Source organism: Cucumis sativus, chromosome 2, assembly GCF_000004075.3.
Source record: "Cucumis sativus cultivar 9930 chromosome 2, Cucumber_9930_V3, whole genome shotgun sequence".
In the NCBI taxonomy this organism is placed as follows: domain Eukaryota; kingdom Viridiplantae; phylum Streptophyta; class Magnoliopsida; order Cucurbitales; family Cucurbitaceae; genus Cucumis; species Cucumis sativus.
The window spans coordinates 17,180,348-17,205,446 of NC_026656.2; the positions used below are offsets into that span (position 1 = coordinate 17,180,348).

Genomic DNA, 25,099 nt, shown 5'->3' on the forward strand with positions numbered 1-25,099 from the left:
AGTTGTGGTTAAGTAAGGCCCAATTAATTTGATCTTCATAACTTGTATTGTTGGTAAAGGTTAAAGTTGATAAAGTTGGATTGTTGGTTGGGAAAGATGGCAATAGGGATGTCATAAGGCATAAGCTCCGAAGTGAAATCTGATGCGCTTTTGTCCATTCCACTGGGAATCTCCCTATCCATACTTCTCCCACTGCGTTTCCAATGTCTTCTTACCTTCAATTCCAACTCCCTCTTCCTCTTCTGCGTCACCGCCCCATTCAATGCGCTTCCGACCGCCAGGCATTGTTCAACCGTATTGCGCCTGTTTATGATACTGTGCGCTTACTTTTACTTTCTTTTACTTTCCTTCTCCATTCTTTCCTATTTCCCTTTCCCATCTTCAATTTTTCCTTTCCTCTCTCCTTCCGTTTTAGTTGAATGACTTCCTCAGCTTGGGCCAGCATCGTATTTGGAAACGGATGGCCGTCTCCTGGACCTGGTATCTCACACCTCTTCTCCTTTTCTCATCATCACTTGTTCATTTTTCTTTATCCAACCCTTCCTAACATTTTTCTAACAGTGCAAAGCCAGGAGACTGCGTCTTGGACATATGCTGTGGAAGCGGCGATTTGGCCTTCCTTTTATCTCAGAAAGTTGGATCCACCGGCAAGGTAACCCGACGCCCAATCTCCACTTTGTTTCTGTATCTATGTTGATTATCCTAATTCTAATTGTGATCATTCTCAGGTGACGGGTCTTGATTTCTCATGGGAGCAGCTAAGTATTGCTTCTTCGCGCCAACGTTCCCTCTCCAAACCCTGCTATGAGAACATTGAGTGAGCATTGGTAAACTTGAACAATTAATTAACATGTTGGCCTATACTATTTGGAAAATATTGAAGTAATCCACTTGGTATTTATCGATACAGTTTTGCTGCACTGAGAATTGTGATTGGTAATTGTTTGTGAAATTAACTACCTATTACTGCTTCTGTTGAAATGAAGGTGGGTGGAGGGTGATGCACTCAATTTGCCATTTCCTGACTGCTCTTTTGATGCCATTACAATGGGCTATGGCCTACGAAATGTGGTGGATAAACGGAAAGCACTAGGGGAAATACTTAGAGTACTCAAAGAAGGTTTTTTTTTCTTTTTTTTCTTTTTTAGGAGAGGGGGGGAGGTGTATGGTATGAGTATTTTCTGATATTGGATTGTGAATTTATCGTGGTAGAAATCAGTTACAAACTTTACGTACATGTTCTTGATTAAAATGTCATGTGGTCTTTCCAGGTAGTAAGGCATCAATTCTCGATTTTAACAAGACTACACAACCCACTATTGCTGCTATTCAGGTACTTTTATGTGAAGGCCTAAACTTTTGCTGTGTGGTCCACACTTCAAATTTTGCCGAGTCTCTTCTCAGTTTGTATCTCTAGATCTCCAACTTGTTTTGTTTACTATGCAAGGAATGGATGATCAACAACATTGTTGTCCCTGTGGCATCTAGTTATGGCCTTGCTGATGATTATAGATATTTGTCTAAATCCATCAGTGAATTTTCAACAGGCAGACTCTCTCTCTAGACAGGAAAACTCCTGTTATATTTGTTATGTATTTGGGATCTTCTTTTAGTATAATCTGCTGACAAAATTTGTTATTATACAGGAAAGGAATTGGAAGAACTTGCTTTAGAAGTAGGGTTCTCGACCTCTATACATTATGAACTTAGTGGAGGCCTTATGGGAAATCTGGTGGCATCTCGTTAAATGGGATTCATGTTTCTCTTGGTTCAGAGCTTTGAACTAGAGTACTCTGAGAATTTGATATTTGGCTTCATGTCTTTGATGCATTAAGTTCTGTGACATTTTCAACTGTGCTCTATTTCATGTAAGTTTAAGCAACAAAAAATATGTAGTTGCCGTAGACGTTCCATGTTTCGTTTGGAATTATCGCTTAAGGTTTTTCTGGTCCCTTCCGATGCTATTGAGTTGTCAGTTTGTGGATTGTATACGGGGAATGTTATAAGTTTTCAGCCTCATTATAAAATCATCCAAATTCTTATACGTTCTTAATGTGGTAATGATAGACATTATAACTCAACATATTTTCCAATTCTGGGTAATGAACATTGAAGCTTAATTAAGTGGATGGTATACATAATGGAGTTTGAGAATTTAAATATTGGAGAACACGAAATCACTATATGTACAGATGTCAGTTTGCCTGATAGCTTCATGGTGGCTACCTTCTGGCTAACGAATCCTTTGTCTTAATGGTGTCAGGAGACTGGCAACTTTTGCGAGGAATGCAATGCCACTTTCCATTCTTGGGAATGTTTTAGGGCTTTAGGTAAGAGAGATGGAAGGGTTCTCCGGTTTATGGTAGTTATCTGGGATAAAACGAACTATGGCCGATTGTGGCAGTAGAAGATCCCTCCGTATTCGAATAACATCGTGAGTACTTGCATGAATCATCAAGTTCCATGGTCATCTCATCCATGAAAGGTGGTTTGGTGGGTGGAGGAAGATGCTCTTCCTCCATGGTCAGCATTCGTAGTACCTTTGACATTGTTGGTCGTAGAGATGGAATCTCCTGGATGCATAAGAGCCCTATGTGAACCACTCTCACTACCTCGTCCTGTACTTTCTTGTTATAGTGATTCTGAAGATTGAGACTTGGATCAAATAATCTCTCAATTGTGCCTGCTTGGAAATGTCTCCAAATCTATTTTACCATGTAGAAACACAAGGGAGAAGGGAGATGTCATACTACTGTTCGTAGAATTTTGCATTCATAGAAATATATGTAACGGTTTCACAGAACTTACAACAGTGACCAGACTTTCAATGTTTCCTGAGACTTGAATGCCGCTATATTGCCATCCTGTAACAATTTCTAACAAAAGCACTCCAAAACTATAGACATCAGCCTTCTCTGATAACTGACCATAAGCTAGATACTCCGGAGCCATATATCCTCTGTAGATACATACGGTAGAAAGAGGGAACATTAGTAGCTCTACAAATCTTCTATTAGCTTTCATCTAATTCAATGCATTTCAAACTGACTGAAATAGTACTTGTTCATGAGAAAACATACAGGGTTCCTGCAACAGCCGTGCTAATATGGCTCTTGCTATCTTGGAAAGACCGTGCCAATCCAAAATCCGCTATTTTCGCTTGATGCTTTTGGTCCAGCAAGATATTACTGGCCTTTATATCTCTGTGTATGATTTTGAACTTTGAATTTTCATGTAGGTATATTAAACCTTCAACCGTTCCAGTGATGATGTTATATCTCTTATCCCAATCTAGAGCTCTACTGTTACTGGTATCTGTGTAATTTTTTGAACAAGTGAACGTACAATCTTTGAATTACTATAATCAATGTATTTAATAGTGATAGCTGCAGTACGTACCAAAAATGAAGCGATCGAGACTCTTGTTTGGTAGGAATTCATAAACAAGAAGGCTTTCAGGTCCAGAACAACTGCATCCAAGCAACCTTACCAGATTTTTATGTTCAACACTGCTGATCATGTTTACTTCATTGTAGAAATCTGCTGCTCTATGTCTGTTATCAAAGAAGAATCTCTTGACAGCAATCTCTCTTCCATCGGATAGGGTACCCTGTGAGGAATGAGAATGAAAAATGAACGGATTGTTTTCGGTTAAAATTGAAGATTGTAGGTCCTGCTCAGATAGAGAGGAAGAATAACTACCTTATAAACAGAGCCAAACCCCCCCTGTCCAATCTTGTTATCTAGGCTGAAATTGTTTGTTGCTTTTTCAAGGGTTGAGTACTTGAATTCCAAGTTACTATCTTGAAGAGTTTTTGCCAACTTCTTCACATCAGTTGAACCTCCTGAAGTGTAAATTATATCATTTTAAGAGAAGAATGTCAATAAATCTCCCTCGAAGAGTTCCTCACCATGAAACTTGCAGCTTTATATTTTACCTTTCCTCTTCTTTTGAATATATCTGCGCTTCCAGATATAAGTGCCAATCGCCAGACCAATTATCAAAACAACAACAGAACTCAAGACTGAAACTATCAATTCAGTTCTCATGCCACCTCCTGACAAGGCATCGTTTCAAACATTGTGAGAGTGGAATAGTTGGTTAGCATACACTAAACTTGTGTCATAGGATCAGTGTTACCTCTGGAACTATTTTTAATGTCCTGATTGAGGAAGTCTGTATTTGAATATCTCATGAAGCAGCCTGTGTTCAATGCTCGCGCTTCCGATCGTGGTAAACATCTTAACATTGAAGCAGAAGCAATTTGCAAACATGTGCTGCAAGAGCTGCGGTTCAAACTTCTCCAGCACTGACCCAGAGCATAAGCGGCAGATTCATTTGCCATCCCGGCCACAGCCATTCGAGCTTTCGCAAAGCCTCTGTTGTCTGGTGCACCATCGACCACTTGCATCACTGCCTCCTTGGCTGCTTGCCTATAGTTGGGGTCATTTTGGGTAAAGTTCCCGCAAATTGCAGTGTCTTCAGGCCCTTTATATTCATCAAAGAAGCTATAGTTTTCGAACCTCAGGAAGCAGCCATCGATGAAAGCTCGACCGCCGTTGAAAGGGAAGCATTGGGGAAGCATTGTACGTGCTTGAGAATGACAGAGCACACATTCAAGGGATGAGAGATCTCCATGGCATTGAGCAAGCCCATAGCTGGCATCAGGTCCTGTCCCTGTACCGGCGGTTCCAAATCCTGAAGTTCCGATTTGTTGTCTAACTTTTTCCATGGAACCAAAAAAATTTGGGACGTATGCGGTGGTGTTGTGCTCCAGTTCTTTCCCGCAAATCACTCTCACAGTTTGATCTCTTGGCTTCCCTAGAGTCGAAGTTGCTTGCAGCAGAAGAAAAGTGATGACCGAAAATAGGATATATTTGGAAGCATAAACAAGCTGTATCCCCATCCCCATGGAATCTGGGGTTCAGTTGGGTCTAGAGGAAGCGGAAGAAGAAGAAGAAGAAGAAAATTGGATGACAGTTTCTGCGGACGGTGCTATTTGAAAATGAGAGGGTGATGTAATGGGAGTAGATGGTTCTAATCGCCACGAAGTCAAGTCCACGAAGGAGAAGGAGAAGGAGAAGGAGAAGGAGAGGGAGAGAACGAGACCTCTCCATTCAGTCAACAACGGCGGCTTCCTCTCTTTTCTTGCAAGCAATTATTTTGTCTTAACTAATGAAAATGTGGTGAAAGAATACCACCTGGCCCTCGATTTTCCATTCCTCAATATCTTATAGTTGTTAAAACATTTGGAAATAGTTCTTATTAAAATTCTACGTATGGACTCGTTATCACTGTCTTTTATTAATAAATAGCAGCGAAAGATTATTCTCAAGATTATTTCATGCTTACCAACTATGTAGGGCACTTGGCGGTCAATAAAGGGAAAAAAAGGTTGAAACCAAAATTCTGCGGATGTTGTAGAAAAAAAGGACAAGAAAAGAACCTAACCCAATCTCAACAGGCCCATTTTCTTGTATATTTTATTTATTTCTTTTGAATTGGGGGTACCAGGGTTTCAACAAATCCATGACCTTGTATCTTCGCCCGATTGAATAGAAGAGAAAAATCTAGTATTCATTTTTATAAGCCTCAAATTTAATTAGTTGAGCCTACTTTGAATTTGTGCTGCAGATTGGTTAACTTTTCTTCTTCTTTTTCCATAGAAAAAGGAAAAAGCAGTTACAAAATTTCCACGAGGAAGCAAAAAGGAATTTGGATGACACCTCCTGCTCCTCGTGGAAACGGAAATGTGGCCCATTGCAATTTACAACTGGGAACGAGTGTACATTAGAGAGTTACACTCACGTTATATATTACTTAATACTTCAAATTACAGTATTGCTGATTGACACAATTATATTTATTGCGAATATACCTTCTCTTCTCCACCATATCCACAAAAATCCTCCTGAGGTGATACTCCAAACTATATTACAATTACCTGGGATGAAATGAACTATGGGTGACGGTAGCAGCTGAGGAAGAAGCTTCGGTGAGGTTGAAGCATGATGGGTCCTCACTGCTGTCGTTTAATTCCATTGTCCTCTCATCCATGAACGGTGGGTTTGTTGGCGTCGGAAGTTCCTCTTCCTTCTTCATCAGCATCTGCAGTACCTTCGACATTGCGGGTCGGAGAGATGCACTCTCCTGTGTGCAAAGAAGCCCTATCTGCACCACTCTCAATATTTCCTCTTTTGTGCTCCTATCTTCCTCAACCATAAGGTTCGCATCCAATATACTTTCAATTGTTCCTGATTGAAAATGCCTCCATACCTGTTTTGTATTTTTATTATTCATTATTATTAGCTCCATTTTTAACTTCCAATTACAAAGTAACAACAAAAGATACAGCCTTACAATTAGTACTATGCTTTCCAAGTAGTCTGAGGTTTTGCTTCTACTGTTTTGTATGCCAGTCACAGTCTCCAGCAAAACCACACCAAAACTATACACATCTGCTTTGTCTGTTAGCTGCCCATGAGCTAAGTACTCTGGTGCCATGTATCCCCTGTGGATTCACAAATCACTCTTTAATCGAATCTTCACTAAAACAATACGATCAATATCAATACAAGAATATAATACACACAATGTTCCTGCAATGGCAGTGCTGATGTGACTCTCGTCTTCTTCAAATGATCTAGCTAATCCAAAATCAGCTATTTTGGCTCGAAGCTTGGAGTCTAGCAGGATGTTGCTAGCCTTGATGTCTCTGTGAATGATCTTGTTTTTCGAGTTCTCATGAAGGTAAGCCAGACCTTCAACTGTTCCTACAATAATATCATATCTCTTCTCCCAATTGAGTGCTTTACCTCTATCCCGATCTGCATGTAGTTTTAATCTTTTAAAACTAATCAGAATAAATGTTTCTAAATCATTCTATTGAAATGATGATGTCAACATTTACCGAAAATGAAGCGGTCCAGACTCTTGTTGGCAAGGTATTCATAGACAAGCAGACTTTCAGGTCCCGAACAACTACAACCAAGCAAGCGTACTAAATTTTTGTGCTCTACACTACTGATTATGTTTACTTCATTGTAAAAATCTGCTGCTCTATGTTTGTTATTGAAGAAAAGCCTCTTCACAGCTATCTCTCTTCCATCCGACAGAACTCCCTATATCAACATGGTAAAAACCTCAGAGTTCTAGCTATATTAATTCAAATGCATGTTCGAACTGAAGCAAACAAAACAAGACTTACCTTATAAACAGTGCCAAATCCTCCTTGTCCAAGCTTGTTAGCCTCAGCAAAGGATCCCGTTGCCTTTTCAAGGGTAGAGTACTTGAAATTCAAGCTACTATTGTTTAGTGTTTTTGCCATCTTGTTTGCATCGTTTGAACCTTTGGATTGGATATATAAATAAATGGTAATCAGGTGAACAAGCTTAGAGATCTCGAAGAATGCATACTCCTGTCTAGCTAGGAGTAATTAATTTTTTCCTTCTTTTTTTTCAAGTTCTTGGTACTTAAACCAACAACAAATAGAAAGGCAGTGTTTTAAAGTTACCTCTTCGTTTCTTCTTTACATATCTGTTATTCCAGACATAGATTCCAATTAACACTCCAACGACTAAAACAGCAACAGAGCTCACCAGTGAGACTACAATTTCTATAATAGTACCTGCACAGATGGTGAATTGAAATTTCATGGTAAGCTCTAACAAGCTTAAGATGTGATGCAGGTTAAAAACTTGCAATGGAATATAGCTTATAGAACATAATTTGGATTCATACCCCTTGACCTTGAAGCTGAAGCTTCCGCATTTAAGAAATCAAGATTAGAGTATCTCATGAAGCAACCTGTGTTGAGGGCTCTTGCTTCGGATCGAGGCAAGCATTTCAAGATAGAAGCAGAGGCGTTTTGCAAACAGGAAGTGCAGGAGGTGCGATTCAAATTCCTCCAGCACTGAGCCAACAGGTAAACGGAGGCATTGGAGGTTCCAGGTGGAGCCACTTGAATTCTGGCATACCCGCCATTGCTGGGTGCAGTTTCAATTGCTCGAGCCACAGCTTGCCTGGCCGACTGTCGAAAAATGGAGTTGGTGATGGAGTTGTTACCACACTCAGCCCTGTCAAGAGGCCCTGCAAATTCTTCATAAAAGCTGTAGTTCTCAGCCCTCATGAAGCAGCCATCCAGGAAAATCCGGCCGCCGTTGTAAGGGAAGCATTGAGGAAGAACAGTACGGGCTTCCGCATAACACAACACGCAATCCATCAGCGACAAATCTCCGTAACATTGAGCGAGTCCGTAGTTAGCGTCCGGCCCCTTACCCGCAACTGCCACTCCAAACCCACCAGTTCGCATTTGGTCACTTATTAGTTGCATTGTTCTCACGAAATTGGGCACGAAGGCAGTTGTGTTGTGCTCTAGCACTGTCGAACATAGTATCTTCACGGTTCGGGATCTGGGGTCTGCCAAGGTGGATGAATCAAGTAACAGAAGAGCAGCAATCGAAATCAAAAACCTAAGTGGGGATCCAGTCTTCATGATCACCTCCCTTATTCCGATTCAAGGGTTAATCTAACTTGGTGTGTGTCTGCAATAAGAGAAAACGCAACAGACATGTGAATTTGAAAACAGAAACAGAGTGATTGGATTGGGTTGTGGGAGGGAGCAGCAGCAGTTAAGATTTAGACAGATGAAGGTAGAGGATTATGAGAATAACATGGGTAGAAGGATTGCAGAATGAAAGTGAGAGAAGATGAATTTTGAGATTGGATTATTAGGTGGAGGAGTTTCGATCTTAAAGATTGAGAGAGAGAGAGAGAGTTGAAGTTGAAGTTGAAGGTTGAAGGTTGAATACACAAAAGTCAAAGGGATAGGTTTGAATTAGAGGGAAGGCAAGAGGTGGTGGGTGGCCCAATGTTAGTTTGCCGGTGGAGGCAATTAGCCGCATTCCACATAGTTCTCTCTGCTTTCATACCATTGGCTGATGGTGGGGAATGGGAAATACTGATATCCTTATTAGCCTCAACAACAAAAACAAACAAACAAACAAAATGAACATTTAAGTTGACTCAACTCAGCGCCTCCACGTTGGACTAAAACCAAAAAGTGGAGATCTCAAATCTCAACTATCAGCACTAAGATTAGAAGCTTTCCCCCCTTAACTACATTTTCCTTCCCTATTTTCCCAACTTCATAAAAAATCAACTAAATATACTTACTTCCCCTTTTCCTACTATATTCCACATCTAAACTACTTAAAATCATTGGAGTGAGTATTTGAACCTAAAATCTCTTGTCCACAGGAACATACAAGTATCAGTTGAGCTAAGTTCATGAGTTCATGTTGGCAATTCTTATTTTCTAACTAAAAGAAAAAAAAAACTAGTTTTCAAAAATGAACTCTATTTAGACCAATGGCAACTTAGTTTAGCTGTTATTTTAGTTTTCAATTATTGTAGTAGCATCATTTTTGTACTAATATAATATAATGTATCATGATGAGAAAAAGACTAATTTGGAACTACTAAATTACATTACATACAACTAGCAAATCATTCAAAATTAAATGCTAAACCGAATCATAAAAGTACTCAATTTAGCTAAGAGAAATAAAGTAAATATCCAATTTGAATCTAGTTCCAAAAGTTCAGATCAAGTAAAAGAAATAAAACTAAGAGGACTAATTGAGTACAAGTTAGAAGAAGATAAGGTTATTAGCATAGCAGGGGTAGTTAATTAAATCAAAATAGGTACTTAATCTGAAGAAAAAAAGAAGAAGTGAATATAAGTTGAGAGGTTATGGAGAATAAATAAAAGTAGAGGAGAGGTGTTGTGTGTGATATAAATAAGAAAAGGACAACTTTAAATTGAATGAAAAAGGTGTAGAAATGAAATAATGATTTTTGATGGATCATTGAATCCACCGCAATAAATGCCTAAACATGAAATTTACATACACTTGCCTCATTAATTATATAGGATCATCATCTCCACTACAACTACATACCAATCTTTTAAATTACTAAGTCTGGATCAGAAAGGCAAACTTATTTATCTTGGATCAGAAAGGCAGGCAGGCAGGCAAAATTTATTTGATAAACATAAACAAAGAAAAAGAAAAGGTGATGATGACTGATGAGAAAAATAGTTAAGTAGAATGAGAAAAATATTTATTTGATAAACATAAACAAAGAAAAAAGAAAGAGATATATATTTAGTTTTGGTGGGATTTGACCACTTCCTCACATCACAACTATGAAGTATAAACCATATTCTTAATATTCCACTCTCTAATCAACTTTCTTCAGCAAAACAATGAGTTCTACATTGAAATCTCCAAACCACGTACGCGTTTTTAGCACTAACAATAATACCTCAATTTCAAACCTTTCTCTATATATATACACATGTATGGTATGTATGCACTTTCTTTTTATTCCTTTCTTACACTCAATTAAAATTCCAACATCATCCAAATAACAAAATAAATTAAACCTCAAATCAATAGTGAATTTTCAAATAATTTAACATAGTTTGTGTCCTAAATTATTGGGATTGAAAACATAAACAAGTATGATGGGTAGGGTTGAATCAAACTAATTATATACTATAGTTTCAATTAAATGTTATTGTTTGCCTTAGATTCCAATTAAACCCAAAAAAATGTTTAGTTTAGCTCAAATGCTAAATAATGTCCAAATCCAACTAATTGAGTTTAGAAGTTAATTAGATGACCAACCACAAATCTAAGCTCCTAAAATCTATCATAAAGCTCTACAAATAGAGGAGTTTCTTTGGGAGAAGTCAAAAAATAATATGAAAATATATGAATACATTTGATTAATACTTTTGATTTTATTTGGTAAAAAATAATTGATGAATTTTGAATTGATGATACTGAGATATGAATATATAAATAGATATGAATTGTGTAAGAAAGGGTTTGAGGATGCATGTTTTGATCACAAATGGATTGATAGGAGAGGAGAGTGAGGCGGAGAGGATATGGTTAGAAGAAAAAGGGTAAAAGGAACGGTAAAAGAGGGGAGAGAATAGAGCACGCAACCAATGGGTTGCCCTTCAATTCCTAAAATGAAGGACCCATTAATTAACATATATATATATATGAATGAATCAATAGGGGTTTGTAATATAATTGAGATGTAAATAGTTAATAAGTAAAGAAGAAAAAAGAATCAATCCCATCTTTTTCCCTTTTTTTTCTTTCCATTGCAAGCAGAACCTCCCCTGTGTCTTGTCTAGCCCTAAGGAATTGAGGCGCAGAGAGAGACAGGCCGCCTCCGATTGCACGGATTGAAATTTCTATTTTTATTCATTTATACACATAGCCTTCTTCAACTTCAACAATTTTACAACAAAAGAAAAAACAAGAGATCATAAAATAATAATGGCCGCTTCCTATAATAGATCAACAATTTCTTCATGCAGTAATTTCTACTTATTAATGTTGTTGGTGGTGGCCAATATGTTGTGGAGCAGCTGGGGATCAGAAGCAGCATTGACCTTGAATCTAAACCTTTCATTGGACCTTTGCAAGAAAGCAGACTACCCAGCATTGTGTCGGTCGGTGGTGAAAGGCCTGGTGGACCCATCGACCGCCATGGAAACCTCAATTAAGCAATTGATGGTTGAGACGAAGCAGGCGATGAGTGTGGCTAAAAGGCAGAAGTCGTCGGCCATGGATGTGTGCATAGAGGTTTACGATGACGCATATAGCAACCTGGAGACATGCCTTTCGAGTCTAAAATCTCACGACAAGGGAACCCTCAACATCAACCTCTCAGCGGCATTGACCGATTACGTCACCTGCCAAGATGCGATTGCGGAGAAAGGTTTAAGTTCTCCGATTACCCGAAACAATAACCTCCTCAGTCAAATGACCACCAATTGCTTGTATTTATCTGGTTTGATTCGTCTTCACTGATTAATTAAAATCCACTCCCTAATTCCCCCCTCCTTTCTTTTTTTTTTTTTTTTTTTTGTAATTTGGTGATTTGATATATTTGGGTATGAAGTGGCAGCTCATTATGTGTTTGTGTGTATGTGTTTTAGTTCACACTACACATTTGACGAAGAAGATGAGTTAACTTTTCTTCTTCTCTTTTTTGTTTTGTTTGTATGACTATGTATAGGAGAAGAGATGGGAAAGAGCATAGAGAGATCAGAAGTGGGGGTTGGAAATTACAATTCATCTCTGTTGATTAAATCTTTATATATATATATATAAATCCCTCTTTCTGTCTTTTATTATCTTCTTTTATTTCTTCTATATCCATCCTCCTTATTGATCTGCTAACACCCCCATGTACCATATGGCTTAAAGATCATTTATTCATATACACACACAAAAATTCCTTTAATTTGGGAATGGGTGGGGGGTTGACAGAAAATATTGGTTACGTTAGAATATATGATAGAAATACATGTGACTGAAGCATGATTAATAATGATAATGTGTTGGGTAAGCTTTACATATAAATTATACCCTTTTTTTAAAAATATATATATATATAAAAATTCTGAAATGCCATTATGTGTATTGTTGTATAATTTGGTGCAGGCTTTTCCATGAGATCATCATCAACATCATCAATAATAATCCCTCCATCTCCCCCATTATATTACATCTTATATTCCTTTCCGCATTCTTCTCTTCAAAATTCAAACTCCACTTTCTTCTTTTCCCATTTCTTTCTCAATTACATCAATTATTAACCCTAATCCCCCACCTATATAATAATCTATTCCTTTTTCTAATACCACCAACATCTACTTTTTTTTTCTTTTTTTCTTTTTTGTGTTTCATTCAATTATACGCATTTACTCTACAACTTTTAAAATTACCAGCTCTCAATTTTATGATGTTTTACTTTATTAGCAATTAAGTTGTAATAAAAATTAAAAAGGTAAATAAAAGAAAGCTACACCGGAATTGAATTTGTAAACAAATTATTAAAATTGAGCTGCAATATGTAAGGTAGAAAAATTGAAAGAAAAGAAAAAATAATAGTGTTTCCAAGGTTAGCCCTGGAGGATTGAAGAGAGGCACGCCGGCCTGTTTAATAGACAAAATCATTGTTCTAACATACATATATATCCTTCCTTCCACTTCCACTTCCACTTTCACGCTTCCTTTTCTTTTCTCTTTCTTTTCTTTTCTTTTCTTTTCTTATTCTTCCAATGCACCTTTTTCCATCCTCAATCACCACATTTTTTTAAAAAAAATTCTACCTTCAAATATATATAATTCCTTTCCTCCACCTTACTAATTAATTAATATCATTATTTGCCTACACACTGTAATATATTCGATGTTCTACGTTTTGGTGATTGCTTTCCTATACTATTTATACACACACCCCAGCAATTAGCTAATAAAATACCACTCAAATAGTTATATATACTATGCACCAAACAAAATGATGGACTACTTCTAAACTTTCAAACCTTCATTTAATTTTCTTCTTCTTTTTTAATTACCCTATAAGATATATGAATTATTAACCCTCAAATTGTCGACAAAACCACAATTATATTTACTCTATAGCAGTTCAACCAAGTATTACTTCATCTCTAATTTCTACCCAACCTTAATTAATTATTAACCGCTTACCTTTTTCTTTCTCATCAACCTTCTTCTCTTGTTTTTTTTTCTTTTCCAAAACCCATTTATTTAGTAAAACTAAAGTTAGCAACTGTGAATAAAAGTTGAGAGATGGTGAGATCCCACATCAAATTCCCCAAATGGAAGACAAGAAGAAATGAATGTGGATGGAGAATTAGATGGTTTTGAGTTTGAATAAAAAGATAATGTAATATGTAATATAAAGACAAAGGATTTAAGTAGAGAGGAGGTTGAAGGTAGGATTGTAAATGTAAATGTAAGAGAAGGAGAGGATGGGAAAAGATGAGAGAAAGAACATCTAGAAAAGTGTGAAAGAGAAGCAAAGTAAAGCAAAGCAAACAACTTTTGGAACCCCTCCCCCCCAGAGTGGACAATGGGGACTTGGGACTTGGGAGTGTATAATTCCCTCCACAGCTCTCAAAGTAAAAGAATAAAAGAAAGAAACATATGTTATGTTTCACTCCCCATATTGCCCTCTTTAATCTTACTCTCTTACTTACAAAGTTACAATACACACAAAAGCTAAAGTTTGCAGTCCTTGTATTGGAGACTGGGAACACACTCACCCTCTCTCTCTCTCTCTCTCTCTCTCTCTAAAGGGAAAAAGGAGAATCCAACATGATTTCCATCACTACCCAACTACTTATAGCACTCACCCCCACATACACACACAATTACACATTACCTATAACAAATTTTAAGCCTTCTTCTTTTTTCTTTTTTATAATTTTGCTTTGTAATCAACTTCACGCCTCCAACCTCCCCTCCTTAACACTACTCATCATCTTTCAAAATTATGGTAAAAGGATGGTCCTTTTGGTTTCTCAAAACATTAACAATAATGCTCCAAATTTCCTTGCTTTCACATGGTGCCCGCTTCATTTCTATGGAGGAAAAACACTCCCCATTGTGATCCATCAACACTTGGACACCGCCTGAGCATGGCCTCTGCTTTATGCTTCATCAACATCACTCCAACAATTCTCATTTTTGTGCTGCTTTTTTCCCTTCTTGCTTCCACAATAACTCCAGTGCACTCTTTGCAACAACGCCCCACAAATCAAACTGATTTCCATCCTCAACAGGAATTAAACAAGTTGAAGATGATAAGGGCTCATTTGGACAAGATCAACAAGCCTGCTATCCACACAATTCAGGTTACTATACTCAATTCCAGTTCTCTACTCTGTTTCTAGAATAAACGAAGCCAATTTGTTTATTTGTTTGTTTCCCATGAATCCAGAGTCCTGATGGAGACATCATAGATTGTGTTTTATCTCACCACCAACCAGCATTTGACCATCCAAAGTTGCAAGGCCAAAAACCTTTGGTAACCAATTGCAGTTTACTTCCACTGCACCTAAGTTCAAGGGTAACCCAGAAAGGAAAGTAAATCTAAAAAAAATAAAAACTGTGTGAATTTGCAGGATCCGCCAGAGAGACCACAAGGACATAAGCCGCCTAGGACGGAGACAGAGAGCTTCCAATTATGGAGTACGAGCGGGGAAAATTGTCCAGAAGGAACCGTGCCCATTAGAAGAACAACTGAGGAAGACATACTAAGAGCTACCTCTTTTCAGATGTTTGGAAGAAAAGTAAGAAAATGGGTTAGGAGAGAAACAAGCAGCGATGGGCATGAGGTACGAATTCCAAGAAAAGAGAGTAGAGAATCCAACCCAATTGCTTTATTAGTTTGACGATGAAATGCTTTTTTTTTTTTTTCTTTTCCTTTTTCCAACAGCACGCTGTGGGGTATGTTACCGGCGAACACTACTTCGGTGCAAAAGCAAGCATCAATGTGTGGGCACCTCGAGTCGCCGATCAATATGAATTCAGCTTATCGCAAATGTGGGTCATCTCCGGCTCCTTCGGTGACGACCTGAACACCATTGAAGCTGGTTGGCAGGCATGTCTGTCTCTATGTTACATAATCCTCGTTTTTTAGCTTTGTCTCCATTCAAAAAATAAAAAAGCTAAAGATTTAGGCCGACAAAGCATTAGAGTAAAGTGAATTTCAACAGAGGCCACACTCTGCGCTTTTTCCAATTAAAGGATTGACGCCAATGCTTTTTCAAAATTTGGATCCGCAGGTCAGTCCAGAACTGTATGGAGACAATTACCCAAGATTCTTTACCTACTGGACCGTGAGTTACCCTTCAAAACGCTTTCTTGTTTAAGCATATATATATTGGAATTATGGGGTAGTCTAATATTGAGTTTAATTATGGCAGTCGGATGCATACCAAGCAACCGGGTGTTACAATTTGCTATGCTCTGGGTTCGTTCAGACAAATAACAAAATTGCAATTGGAGCAGCAATTTCTCCGACGTCTTCATTTGAGGGTGGTCAATTCGACATCAGCTTGTTGGTTTGGAAGGTGGTGGAAGCTTCTTCTATCTATGTTTAACAACTTATCCTGGCCAATTGTTAATGGTGGTTTTGAAACAGAACTAAGTAACGTGGATTTTTGGGTTGTATAGGATCCGAAGCATGGAAATTGGTGGCTGGAATTCGGGTCGGGGGTATTGGTGGGGTATTGGCCGTCGTTCTTGTTCACCCATTTACAAGACCATGCAACAATGGTGCAGTTCGGAGGAGAGGTGGTGAATTCAAGTCCGTCGGGATTGCACACGACGACAGAGATGGGGAGTGGGCATTTCGCGGGGGAGGGATTCGGAAAAGCATCATATTTTCGGAACCTGCAAGTGGTGGATTGGGATAACAGCTTGGTTCCATTATCAAACCTGGTGGTTTTGGCGGATCATCCCAACTGTTATGACATTGAAGGTGGGATCAACACCGTTTGGGGTAACTACTTTTACTACGGAGGACCTGGACGAAACGACAGGTGTCCTTAAGAGACTTCACTTCACGGGGTTAAAAGGGTAAATACACTTTTTTTTTTTTTTTCATTTTCTCTCTCCCTAAATCATTCAAATTTATTTGTGATACCGATTTTGATAAAAAGGAAAGGGGTGTTGGAATGTTTTTGGAACTTTTTCCTCTAATTTCGCTCATTTTTTTATTTTTCAATTTTCGACATTAATACAAACAATTCAGTAATGTAATGGGTGATGAATATTATATCACCTTATTTAGGGACTTTATATTTGTAAATTCCCCCCCCCAAAAAATATCCATATTAATTAATTTAATTTCTCTATTTGCTACTTGCTTTTACAAAAATAATCAAATTCAGAACTATCATCTTTACTTCTCTTACCATTTTTTGCTCTCTATTATATGTTTCATCCACACTTCCTTCCTCATGCTAATCTTGTCTTTATTACGTATCTGACCCTAACCATATCTCTCCAATCTAATATTTTTGCAAATTCCAAAGAAAATAATTGACTTACACAACTCCTATGAACAAACATGACAGTACTTTTATGAAACTATACTTTGATGCCCTATATATTTTACCTGTATTACCAACATACAGTTTGTTGATGATATATATATATATATATATATCACTAATTAAATAGAGACATTATAGTTTTGGGCAACCACTATTTTGTCTATCAATAGATAGGAGCATATGACAGCTCAATAGCCCATTTCTATATTTATTATTGGATATATATGCCTATCTCTTATATATAGATTAATAAGCATCAATAATTGATAGATGTAAAAATGCCTAAATAAGCAAACTACTAACCATCCTACAAAATCAAGTGTATCAACCATAAATTAAACCAAATACTGAATTAATTAGGTGTGAAACTAATTATTGTTGAATTGATAATAATATAAATAAGCATGAAAACGATAATATATAATAGAAGACAAAAGTAAATACCACATAATTTTCATTTTTCATTTGTTTTTTTTTTTTTAGTATATTGAAATGGTATATCAGTAATATATTCAATAAAAACAAGCATATCTAAATAACAGTTGAATACTTTATTCAACTCGAAGATCTCAACAAGTTTTAAATTTAAGTATCCATGTATTTTATACTAAAGAAAAATTTAAAAACAAAGACACCATCTATACTTTAATGCTTTCCACGAAAAGGTATATTATATTAAAGTTGAAAATGATGAATGCTTGATGTAGAATCTCTAATATCTTTGTCTCAAAGATAACACAATAGAGAAGTGCATGCCTATGTATATAAGATATCAGAAGACATATATCATAATTGTTAGACTTGGACTTAATAATTTTCATCCTGCTTTGAATCTTATATCTTTGGGATTTTATTTATTATTTTATATTTTTTTGAAAAGAGAATAGAACAAGATAAAGAAGAGAAAGTTGAGAGTAAGAAGGAGTGGGAGAAGTTTTTTAATTCAATTTAATTTATGGACATCAATTAACACCATGATTGTGTGTTATTAGTTAAATGAATGTGTGGTCATAGGGAAATAGGGAATAGGTTAGGCAAATTATTCAATTTAACTTTAACGTATAAGATATGGTCTTTAATGCAAATATAAATGAATAATTAAAGAGAATTTTGAAAGAAGAGAAAAATGCTTGAAGAGAAAGATTAGCTTGTCATGCAAGTGGGGTGCACTCTATTGGTTGGGTATCATTCTTCTTTCTTTTGTCAAGTCTCAAAGGAATTCTCATTTTTATTTTTTGAAAGTTTTGTGGAAGAAAAATAAAAAAAATAAATGAAAGGGTATTTGGTTCAATAGGCCATTTGTAAATGCAGAGTAAGAAGGATTGCAAAGTTTTGTGCATTGTTGCACCTCACTTCTCTCACTTCTCAATTTTGTGGAATGAAGTGTTATGGGCCGAACCCATCGATTTTGGACCGAGCTAGAGGCAAGGTTCAGACATGGGCCTTAGGCCTTCACTTCTAGCTACCTACTCTAGCCAATAGTGGTGCATTCATGATTTTATTGGTATATTTAATTCACAATTGAAAGGAAAATAAACTTGATGAAATGAAAGTAATGTTTATGCGTAATTAAGAAAAGAAAGAGAGAAAGAAAAATGTGGTAAGAAAATGAATAGTATTTATTGAAAACAAAGGTAATTAAGTATAGTATGTGTATGGGTAAGGTGGCGTGAGAAATATGGTTGAAAATAATAATGGTGAAGAAAATCTAGAAGTTTCATGGGTTTTGCCATTATATGCAAATTGGCTAAATCTTCTCAACACCTAATTTTTTGGCCACCCAACCCCCACGTGCCTTCTGATCTCTCAACTACACATTTTCCCATCTCAACCCTCTATTCTATTTGTTTACATTATCTAATCAAATACAATACCTGCCACCTCACCCTCTTTCCAATTCCCAATTCCCAAATCAAATCTGGGATCCATTTTTTTCTTTTTAATTCTATACCCAATAGTATTTCTTCTTTAACAAAATTCATCTAACATGAATAACACAGTAGCAACTGTAGTAAACTACCCATAGCCTTACTTAAAAGTGTTCTACCTAAAAGTTAGGAAGTTTGGTTGACATGTTTTAATATGCAGATGCAAAATAAGAATGAATGATAAAGAGAGAAAAAGAATGTAAAAGGGGAGAGTGGGAAGAGAGAGTTGGGGTATGAGAACCTTCCAGGTAGGATCCAGCGAGGCAGAGTATTTATTATTGTAAACCCAAAATCGTAATCTTTGAAAATCTATTTTATGTATGATGATGTATGTATGGTTAATTTTCTTCTCTTCTTTACCGCACACTCCCACCTACTTTGTTTCCTTTGGTCACGAAACGAGGAGAGTAAAAGGGCAATGGGCATCCCCCCATTTTTCTATTTATTTCTTGTTTTTTTTGTTTCTCTTTTGGACGGAGACGGAACCTCACCGCTGATTGGTTCATTATATACATTCTCAGAGCGCTGTGTTTAAAAGAAAAGTCAGAATCTTTGGGCATAACCATTCCCTTTCCAATTTTATTCATTTTCTTTTTTTAGACACCAAAAATTAAAAGAAAAAGAAAAATAAATTTTTGTAGTTTGTAGATTATCAAGAGGGTGTCTGTCGTCCCCTCCCTTTCGACTTTCGATTCTCCCCTTCCTTCCACTTTTGCTTTGGTGGTTCATTCAACAATTTGAACCATCTTTTCCTTCCTTCCTTCCTTCCCCATTTTCCATTTTGCGGAAGAGCCTTCTTTTTTGGGGTTGAACAACAACAACAACAAGAAGGCTCTCCTGCTTTCCCTTGAATATGTTTAGACTCTGGATTGATGCTCTGCAATTGACCGAATTATTTCTCAGCTCTTTCGTTCATTTGGTGTATGCGTTTTACATTTTTAGCTCTGCCGTCGCTGGGGATATCTCTCAATCCCTAAACCAATGGCTTTTCTCTCCTTCCTCCAAACTTCATCTCAACAACCATCATCTTTCTTCCCTCCCATCAACACCCATTCATCATACTCTCCCTCCAATTGTCTTAGTCCATGGAATTTTTGGTTTTGGCCAAGGGGTAACAACCCTCCCCCCCCTCTTTCCTTCCTTTCCTTTATCCTATTCCCATTCGTTTCCCTCCTCCTAACGCCTAACCTTTTGTTCTTTCATTTCCGCAGAGATTGGGAGGTTTGTCCTACTTTGCCGGTGCCGAGAAGAAAGACGATAGGGTGCTCGTGCCTGATCTAGGTTCCTTAACCAGCATTTATGACAGGTTGCAGTTCAATTTAATCTTCTTTCTTTCTTTCTTTCCTTCACTTGATGCCTCCCTTCTGTTCCTTCACGCTTTTTCGTTTTCCTTTCTCAGGGCTCGGGAATTGTTCTATTATCTGAAGGGCGGGCGAGTCGATTATGGGGAAGAACACAGCAACACCTACGGCCACTCCCAATTTGGCCGAGTTTATGAACTAGGTTTGCCAATAACTACTTGTATAGCAGACCGCTTCTTGTTACCCATCTTCTTATTGCAATTCTTTTTTGCAGGTCACTATCCTCAATGGGACGAAGATCATCCTATACACTTTGTGGGTCATTCTGCCGGAGCTCAGGTCGTTCGAGTACTCCAACAAATGCTCGCCGACAAGGTTTCAGAAACTTAGAGTTAAATCTTTGTGGCTAAGACGTATCTGAAAGATTCTGATGTTGACATATTCTCATTGGTTCAGGCATTCAAGGGGTATGAAAATACCACGGAAAACTGGATAATTAGCATCACGTCCTTATCGGGAGTGTTCAATGGGACTACCAGGACCTACTTGGACGGGATGCAGTAAGTTTCTTTATTGATTGATCTTCTGCGGGAACATACCTTCTAGTTGATATTATAAGTCCTACCTTCTAGAAGCGTGTGAGCCAAATATTGCAATATGCTTATACCTGACTCTAATCAATTAACAATTACACGCTTTGAACTGAATGGTGATCCCATGGTAGCTGCTATTTTGTCATTATTCTTTTCGCATAGAGTTTCTAATTAGTATGACTTTTTAAATCACTTGCAATCAGCAATTTGACCTAATATTTTGATTTGTATTAACAACCAATATGATCAAATCGCTTTAGTTCATTGAGTTCCAATTGGATTAAAGAAGCAACTGATTTTTGCCCTAAACTTGTTCCAGGCCCGAAGATGGGAGATCAATGAAGACTGTATCCCTGCTACAGTTGTGCCGCCTGGGTGTTATAGTATATGATTGGATTAACATTCCCTGGTTGAAAGAATATTATAGCTTTGGGTTCGATCACTTCAACATGTCGTGGAAAAAAATGGGTATTTGGGGCCTTCTTGATTGTCTCATGGGAAATTCAGGTCCGTTTGCCACTGGAGATTGGATCCTCCCTGATCTTACCATACAGGGCTCTATTAGTCTAAACACCCACTTGCAGACCTTTCCTAATACATACTATTTTAACTATGTAACCAAGTGTACTAGGAAATTTTTTGGGGTCACAGTTCCATCAAGCATATTTAGAATCCATCCCTTGTTTTTTCTTAGAGTACTGCAGATGAGTCAATGGCGCCATCCTTCAGATCTCACTCCACCTTACAAAGGCTACAGGTGAGTAAAGAACTAGCAAGAAATTCCTTCAACTTTGGTTTTAATTTCTGAAAAAGAAAACGAATGCACCATGCTATCAGAATATAATGGCAATGCTTGTGCAGAGATGAAGATTGGCAGGACAATGATGGTGCACTAAACACCATATCCATGACTCACCCACGTTTTCCAGTCGAGCATCCAAATCTTCATGTAGTAAATGACTCAGATTGCAAACCCCTCGAACCTGGTATCTGGTTAGTAAGAGAAACATCTCAAATTCCAAGTGTTTTGTTGTTTTTATAGTCTCGTTTAGGCGCAATATTAATGCGAGGTTTTGACTAAAATTTCAGGTATTACAAGGTAATTGAAGGTGATCACATAATGTTCATAGTGAATAGGGAGAGAGCAGGAGTTCAATTCGATCTCATATATGATGGCATTTTTGAACGTTGTAGAAAACATGTGTTCAGGAAGAATCCCCCAACCTTGCCAAACCAACCTCACCCATAGGCGCTTTTATTGTTCCTCACAATAGCTCTACAACTAGGGAATTGAAACAAAACTAATTGCCTCTGCTATGGCATACGACCTTTCGTTACACCATTCGTGTAAATAAAAGAGATTATATCTTTTTTTTTTTTCCTGCACGTTCTTCACTGTTCATCAATTTGTTGTACCAATCAGCATATCTCACGAATGTAGATTTACATAACCACGGCACTATACCGAAAAGATGCGAATGGACAAACAAAAGTAAAAGAGAACGAGTTCATATGAGCAGGTCGTATATTTATAGGACGAAAGGTATATGAAACGGAGGTGGAGCTTAATGAGTAAGCTCATGAAATAGCAGTTCGAAACAGATTTGACGGACAAAAGAGTTGAGTCGGTTGAAATTTGGACCATTTCTTGATTTGGGCATTGTCATTCTTGCAGAGTCATGCTAATCTTTTATTCTACAAGTTTGGCTTGAAATGGGAACACTTTGTTGGGTAACATTGGATGGACCGTTGCCGTTAATATTATATGTCTAAGCTAAGGCAGATTGGAAAGGTTTGTTGAGAGGAGAGAAATTAAGAGGGCACGTAGTATTGTTGAAGGATAGGTTCATGATTGGATTTGCACATGGCATCTCATATCATCGCCACTTTGCTCGATCAAGCTATTTGTTGTCGCCATTGTTACATCATTCGCACCCACTTTGCTTCGGTTCCACAGAACATATATATTTTTCCTCTACAACACCCAAATGGGGTTTGCTTTAGTATCCTAAACGATTAAAGAAAGCATTCTAAAAAATCACTTCAAAAGTCTTTAGTACCAATCATGTAGCACCGAGTTTAACGAAAAGACCCAGAAAGTTTGGCGATTTGATTTGCTTATTTTGTGGAGCTATTGAGACAGTCAAATCGAGAACACAGCGCAATAACACCCGATTTGATTCAGTAATTCCAATTTCAATTCAAATTATATATTTTAATAATACAATAAGAGGTAAATGAAGAGACGTATAATGTATTGTCCAAATAATCTAATCATCATTTTAGTTTCAAATAATGAGTCATAAATTATAACTGATCATTCCCCAACAATCTTTCAATCTAATCTTAAACCCAAAAAAAGGGGGTGTAAATAGAATACAACTAATTTAATGGCCTTGATGAAAGTTTGTATAAATAGGAGACAAAACCAGAAATAGACAGACCCAAAAGTTGGAGCACCACTTTGGTTAAGTTGTTTGTGGCCACTCCATTTTGATTTGCTTTCTTCATAGAGAAGAAGGAAAGAAAGAAGGATTATTTAGAATGGCTGTGATCCCTTTCTACCCCTTGTTCCCTCAAATCCACTCATGTGGTTTCTGCTGATCCTTACTACTCGGTTAGAGGCTTACCATACAATATACGAACACACATTTTGATAATTAAAATCAAACCATGAAGATGAGATCGTTTTATATAATTATGTATTTTGTTTGTGTGTTTTGAAGTAGGGCACTTGTTAAGGAGAGAGAGAGAGGTGGCAGTGAAAGAGTTGTAATTGGATAGAGAGATGGTTTTAGTGTTCCCACCTTTGAGGGGCAGTACTGCTGTGCTGTCTGCTTGGACGCCATATCCCGGTTCTTGCTTGGATTTAATTCCTGATAGTCTCAATCAATGTGTTAGGGTTTAGATATAGAGGAGCAAAACGCTTGAGAATAAGTATGCCAAGTGGCGACTATGTTTATGAATTCTGACCACTCTATTTTTATTTTCCTCCTCTTCCATTATATGGGTTTGGTCCGTACATATTAATGAATAAATCATCTCCTTTTAACTAATATCAATCCATTCAAGTTCTACTCATCTCCCGTTCGTTCCAACCTTATGAACATAAGCTTCCTTTTAAAAACATAATGGATTTCTCATTTTATGTCATAAACTCAATTCATCTACAATTCAACTAATAACGATCAAAGTTTCCTTAAAGGCATTTCAGGGATGTATGGCTGCAGGAAGTAAAAGACATCAAATCTCTCTATCTATCACTATACAAGCATAGTGATGAATTAAATTATTAGAGAATCTTCATTCACCCATCTGACGGTCTGAAGATAATAATTTAGCAAATCAGAGACGTAAAGTTGCAGCTTATCGGCTGTATGTCACTTACTTCTTTTGACATTTGCTGAGCCAGAAGAATAGCATAACAGCCACAAAAAAACTTGGGAAATTGGAATGGATAACCATTTCAACAATAATAATTAAGGATATAGCAAAATTTTAAAAAAATTGCAAATATAGCAAAACTATCACTGATAGACTTATCGCTGATACACTTCGTATGGTCTATCAGTGATAGACCAATATTTGCAACATGATCTATCGTTGATAGACTTATATCATTAATATAATTTGACAAATTTTGCTATATTTGCAAATTTTTTAAAATGTTGCTATATACTTAATTATTTTGAATCTAATTGCTAAATTTGTAATTACCCAAAAAACTTTCAGAATAGAAACAGATTCCATTAAGCCTCAACATAAAAGGAACTCATATTAAATACCTTGAGAATGCTCACAAGCGGTTCAATTTCCTTACACGTTGAAAATCTGCCAAGAAACAAACAGTGCCCTCGTGACTTGTGAGGTTCAACAATTCAAACTCATCCTCAGAAAACTACATTTCAAATCCCATTGCACCACATGAATAGACAAGATCTTATGAATATATTGCGAATTACCTGACTAGTTGAATCTAACAATAGTTTTGGTGCCTCCTGCTAGAAAACCGGAGATACAGGACACCTAAGGCCATAAGAAATCCAGCTTGGAAAAGATAGAGCTGTTCCGACATCAGTATTCAAAGAAACGTAAGACATGCTTCTTCTAGTGCAATTAACGCATTCAATAATAGAAACAGAAACGTGGTTTACATTGGTATTTTGATAGAATAATATTGTATGATTCCACTGAACTCAATAAAAGGTGCTGCACTTGAACTATAGATTAAAGCATATACAAGAGACCAACTCCTGCTAGAGTCTAACATATGATCTGGATGAATTCAGGGGAATTGATAAGAAAACACA

General features: G+C 37.1%; 6 protein-coding genes and 2 long non-coding RNA genes across 9 annotated transcripts; 6 read left to right on the forward strand and 2 right to left on the reverse strand.

Moving 5' to 3' along the window:
- Nucleotides 1-33: 33 nt before the first annotated feature.
- Nucleotides 34-2,044, forward strand: LOC101208642 (2-phytyl-1,4-beta-naphthoquinone methyltransferase, chloroplastic). Of its 2 annotated transcripts, none has more exons than XM_031880804.1 (8): nt 34-317; nt 416-480; nt 562-652; nt 729-817; nt 987-1,120; nt 1,272-1,333; nt 1,448-1,568; nt 1,647-2,044. In XM_031880804.1, exons 1-7 carry the CDS (start codon nt 204-206, stop codon nt 1,562-1,564), a joined length of 672 nt encoding a protein of 223 aa, XP_031736664.1. In that variant the 5' UTR covers nt 34-203; the 3' UTR covers nt 1,565-1,568; nt 1,647-2,044. The 2 variants fall into 2 exon arrangements, with proteins under 2 accessions (XP_031736664.1, XP_004142971.1); XM_004142923.3 differs by having other exon boundaries at nt 37-317; nt 1,448-1,547.
- A 41-nt stretch (nt 2,045-2,085) lies between these two features.
- On the reverse strand, nt 2,086-5,471 carry LOC105434632 (cysteine-rich receptor-like protein kinase 2). The gene is made up of 7 exons (XM_011651190.2): nt 4,142-5,471; nt 3,939-4,058; nt 3,703-3,845; nt 3,400-3,610; nt 3,081-3,315; nt 2,809-2,959; nt 2,086-2,705 (listed from the first exon to the last, which is right to left on the reverse strand). Exons 1-7 carry the CDS (start codon nt 4,911-4,913, stop codon nt 2,367-2,369), a joined length of 1,971 nt encoding a protein of 656 aa, XP_011649492.1. The 5' UTR covers nt 4,914-5,471; the 3' UTR covers nt 2,086-2,366.
- LOC116402055 lies at nt 3,315-3,918 on the forward strand. The gene is made up of 2 exons (XR_004214408.1): nt 3,315-3,459; nt 3,537-3,918. It is a non-coding gene; the product is annotated as an uncharacterized LOC116402055 (long non-coding RNA).
- Nucleotides 5,472-5,636: 165 nt separating the features above from the next.
- On the reverse strand, nt 5,637-9,340 carry LOC101210276 (cysteine-rich receptor-like protein kinase 2). The gene is made up of 7 exons (XM_011651189.2): nt 7,742-9,340; nt 7,515-7,628; nt 7,209-7,348; nt 6,912-7,122; nt 6,594-6,828; nt 6,362-6,512; nt 5,637-6,277 (listed from the first exon to the last, which is right to left on the reverse strand). The coding sequence occupies exons 1-7, from the start codon at nt 8,493-8,495 to the stop codon at nt 5,942-5,944; spliced, it is 1,941 nt and encodes a 646-aa protein (XP_011649491.1). The 5' UTR covers nt 8,496-9,340; the 3' UTR covers nt 5,637-5,941.
- On the forward strand, nt 6,609-7,509 carry LOC116402054. The gene is made up of 2 exons (XR_004214407.1): nt 6,609-6,751; nt 6,923-7,509. It is a non-coding gene; the product is annotated as an uncharacterized LOC116402054 (long non-coding RNA).
- A 1,665-nt stretch (nt 9,341-11,005) lies between the features above and the next one.
- Nucleotides 11,006-12,227, forward strand: LOC101210026 (pectinesterase inhibitor 12). The gene has a single exon (XM_004143014.3). The coding sequence runs from the start codon at nt 11,365-11,367 to the stop codon at nt 11,899-11,901; it is 537 nt and encodes a 178-aa protein (XP_004143062.2). The 5' UTR covers nt 11,006-11,364; the 3' UTR covers nt 11,902-12,227.
- Nucleotides 12,228-14,062: 1,835 nt separating this feature from the next.
- Nucleotides 14,063-16,773, forward strand: LOC101208399. The gene is made up of 7 exons (XM_004142922.3): nt 14,063-14,759; nt 14,846-14,932; nt 15,030-15,242; nt 15,344-15,508; nt 15,693-15,746; nt 15,834-15,980; nt 16,084-16,773. Exons 1-7 carry the CDS (start codon nt 14,469-14,471, stop codon nt 16,459-16,461), a joined length of 1,335 nt encoding a protein of 444 aa, XP_004142970.2. The 5' UTR covers nt 14,063-14,468; the 3' UTR covers nt 16,462-16,773.
- A 2,488-nt stretch (nt 16,774-19,261) lies between these two features.
- Nucleotides 19,262-22,175, forward strand: LOC101208155 (lipase). Its single transcript, XM_004142921.3, has 8 exons — nt 19,262-20,006; nt 20,107-20,201; nt 20,295-20,398; nt 20,471-20,571; nt 20,653-20,756; nt 21,109-21,546; nt 21,651-21,782; nt 21,879-22,175. The coding sequence occupies exons 1-8, from the start codon at nt 19,749-19,751 to the stop codon at nt 22,036-22,038; spliced, it is 1,392 nt and encodes a 463-aa protein (XP_004142969.1). The 5' UTR covers nt 19,262-19,748; the 3' UTR covers nt 22,039-22,175.
- The last annotated feature ends 2,924 nt before the right edge of the window (nt 22,176-25,099 follow it).

Bases quoted from the DNA above. Each gene is read 5' to 3' on its own strand.
- LOC101208642 (XM_004142923.3), top strand. From the start codon at position 204: ATGTCTTCTTACCTTCAATTCCAACTCCCTCTTCCTCTTCTGCGTCAC. The intron at 818-986 runs GTGAGCATTGGT...GTTGAAATGAAG, and splicing joins CCCTGCTATGAGAACATTGA to GTGGGTGGAGGGTGATGCAC. The intron at 1,121-1,271 runs GTTTTTTTTTCT...TGGTCTTTCCAG, and splicing joins ACTTAGAGTACTCAAAGAAG to GTAGTAAGGCATCAATTCTC.
- LOC105434632 (XM_011651190.2), bottom strand. From the start codon at position 4,913: ATGGGGATGGGGATACAGCTTGTTTATGCTTCCAAATATATCCTATTT. The intron at 3,846-3,938 runs GTAAAATATAAA...TTTACACTTCAG, and splicing joins TATTCAAAAGAAGAGGAAAG to GAGGTTCAACTGATGTGAAG. The intron at 2,960-3,080 runs GTATGTTTTCTC...ATGTATCTACAG, and splicing joins ACGGCTGTTGCAGGAACCCT to AGGATATATGGCTCCGGAGT.
- LOC101210276 (XM_011651189.2), bottom strand. From the start codon at position 8,495: ATGAAGACTGGATCCCCACTTAGGTTTTTGATTTCGATTGCTGCTCTT. The intron at 6,513-6,593 runs GTGTGTATTATA...GTGAATCCACAG, and splicing joins ACTGCCATTGCAGGAACATT to GGGATACATGGCACCAGAGT. The intron at 6,278-6,361 runs GTAAGGCTGTAT...AATACAAAACAG, and splicing joins TGGAAAGCATAGTACTAATT to GTATGGAGGCATTTTCAATC.
- LOC101210026 (XM_004143014.3), top strand. From the start codon at position 11,365: ATGGCCGCTTCCTATAATAGATCAACAATTTCTTCATGCAGTAATTTC.
- LOC101208399 (XM_004142922.3), top strand. From the start codon at position 14,469: ATGGTGCCCGCTTCATTTCTATGGAGGAAAAACACTCCCCATTGTGAT. The intron at 15,509-15,692 runs GCATGTCTGTCT...TTGGATCCGCAG, and splicing joins CCATTGAAGCTGGTTGGCAG to GTCAGTCCAGAACTGTATGG. The intron at 15,981-16,083 runs GTGGTGGAAGCT...TGGGTTGTATAG, and splicing joins TCAGCTTGTTGGTTTGGAAG to GATCCGAAGCATGGAAATTG.
- LOC101208155 (XM_004142921.3), top strand. From the start codon at position 19,749: ATGTTTAGACTCTGGATTGATGCTCTGCAATTGACCGAATTATTTCTC. The intron at 20,202-20,294 runs GTTGCAGTTCAA...TTCCTTTCTCAG, and splicing joins TTAACCAGCATTTATGACAG to GGCTCGGGAATTGTTCTATT. The intron at 21,783-21,878 runs GTTAGTAAGAGA...CTAAAATTTCAG, and splicing joins CCCCTCGAACCTGGTATCTG to GTATTACAAGGTAATTGAAG.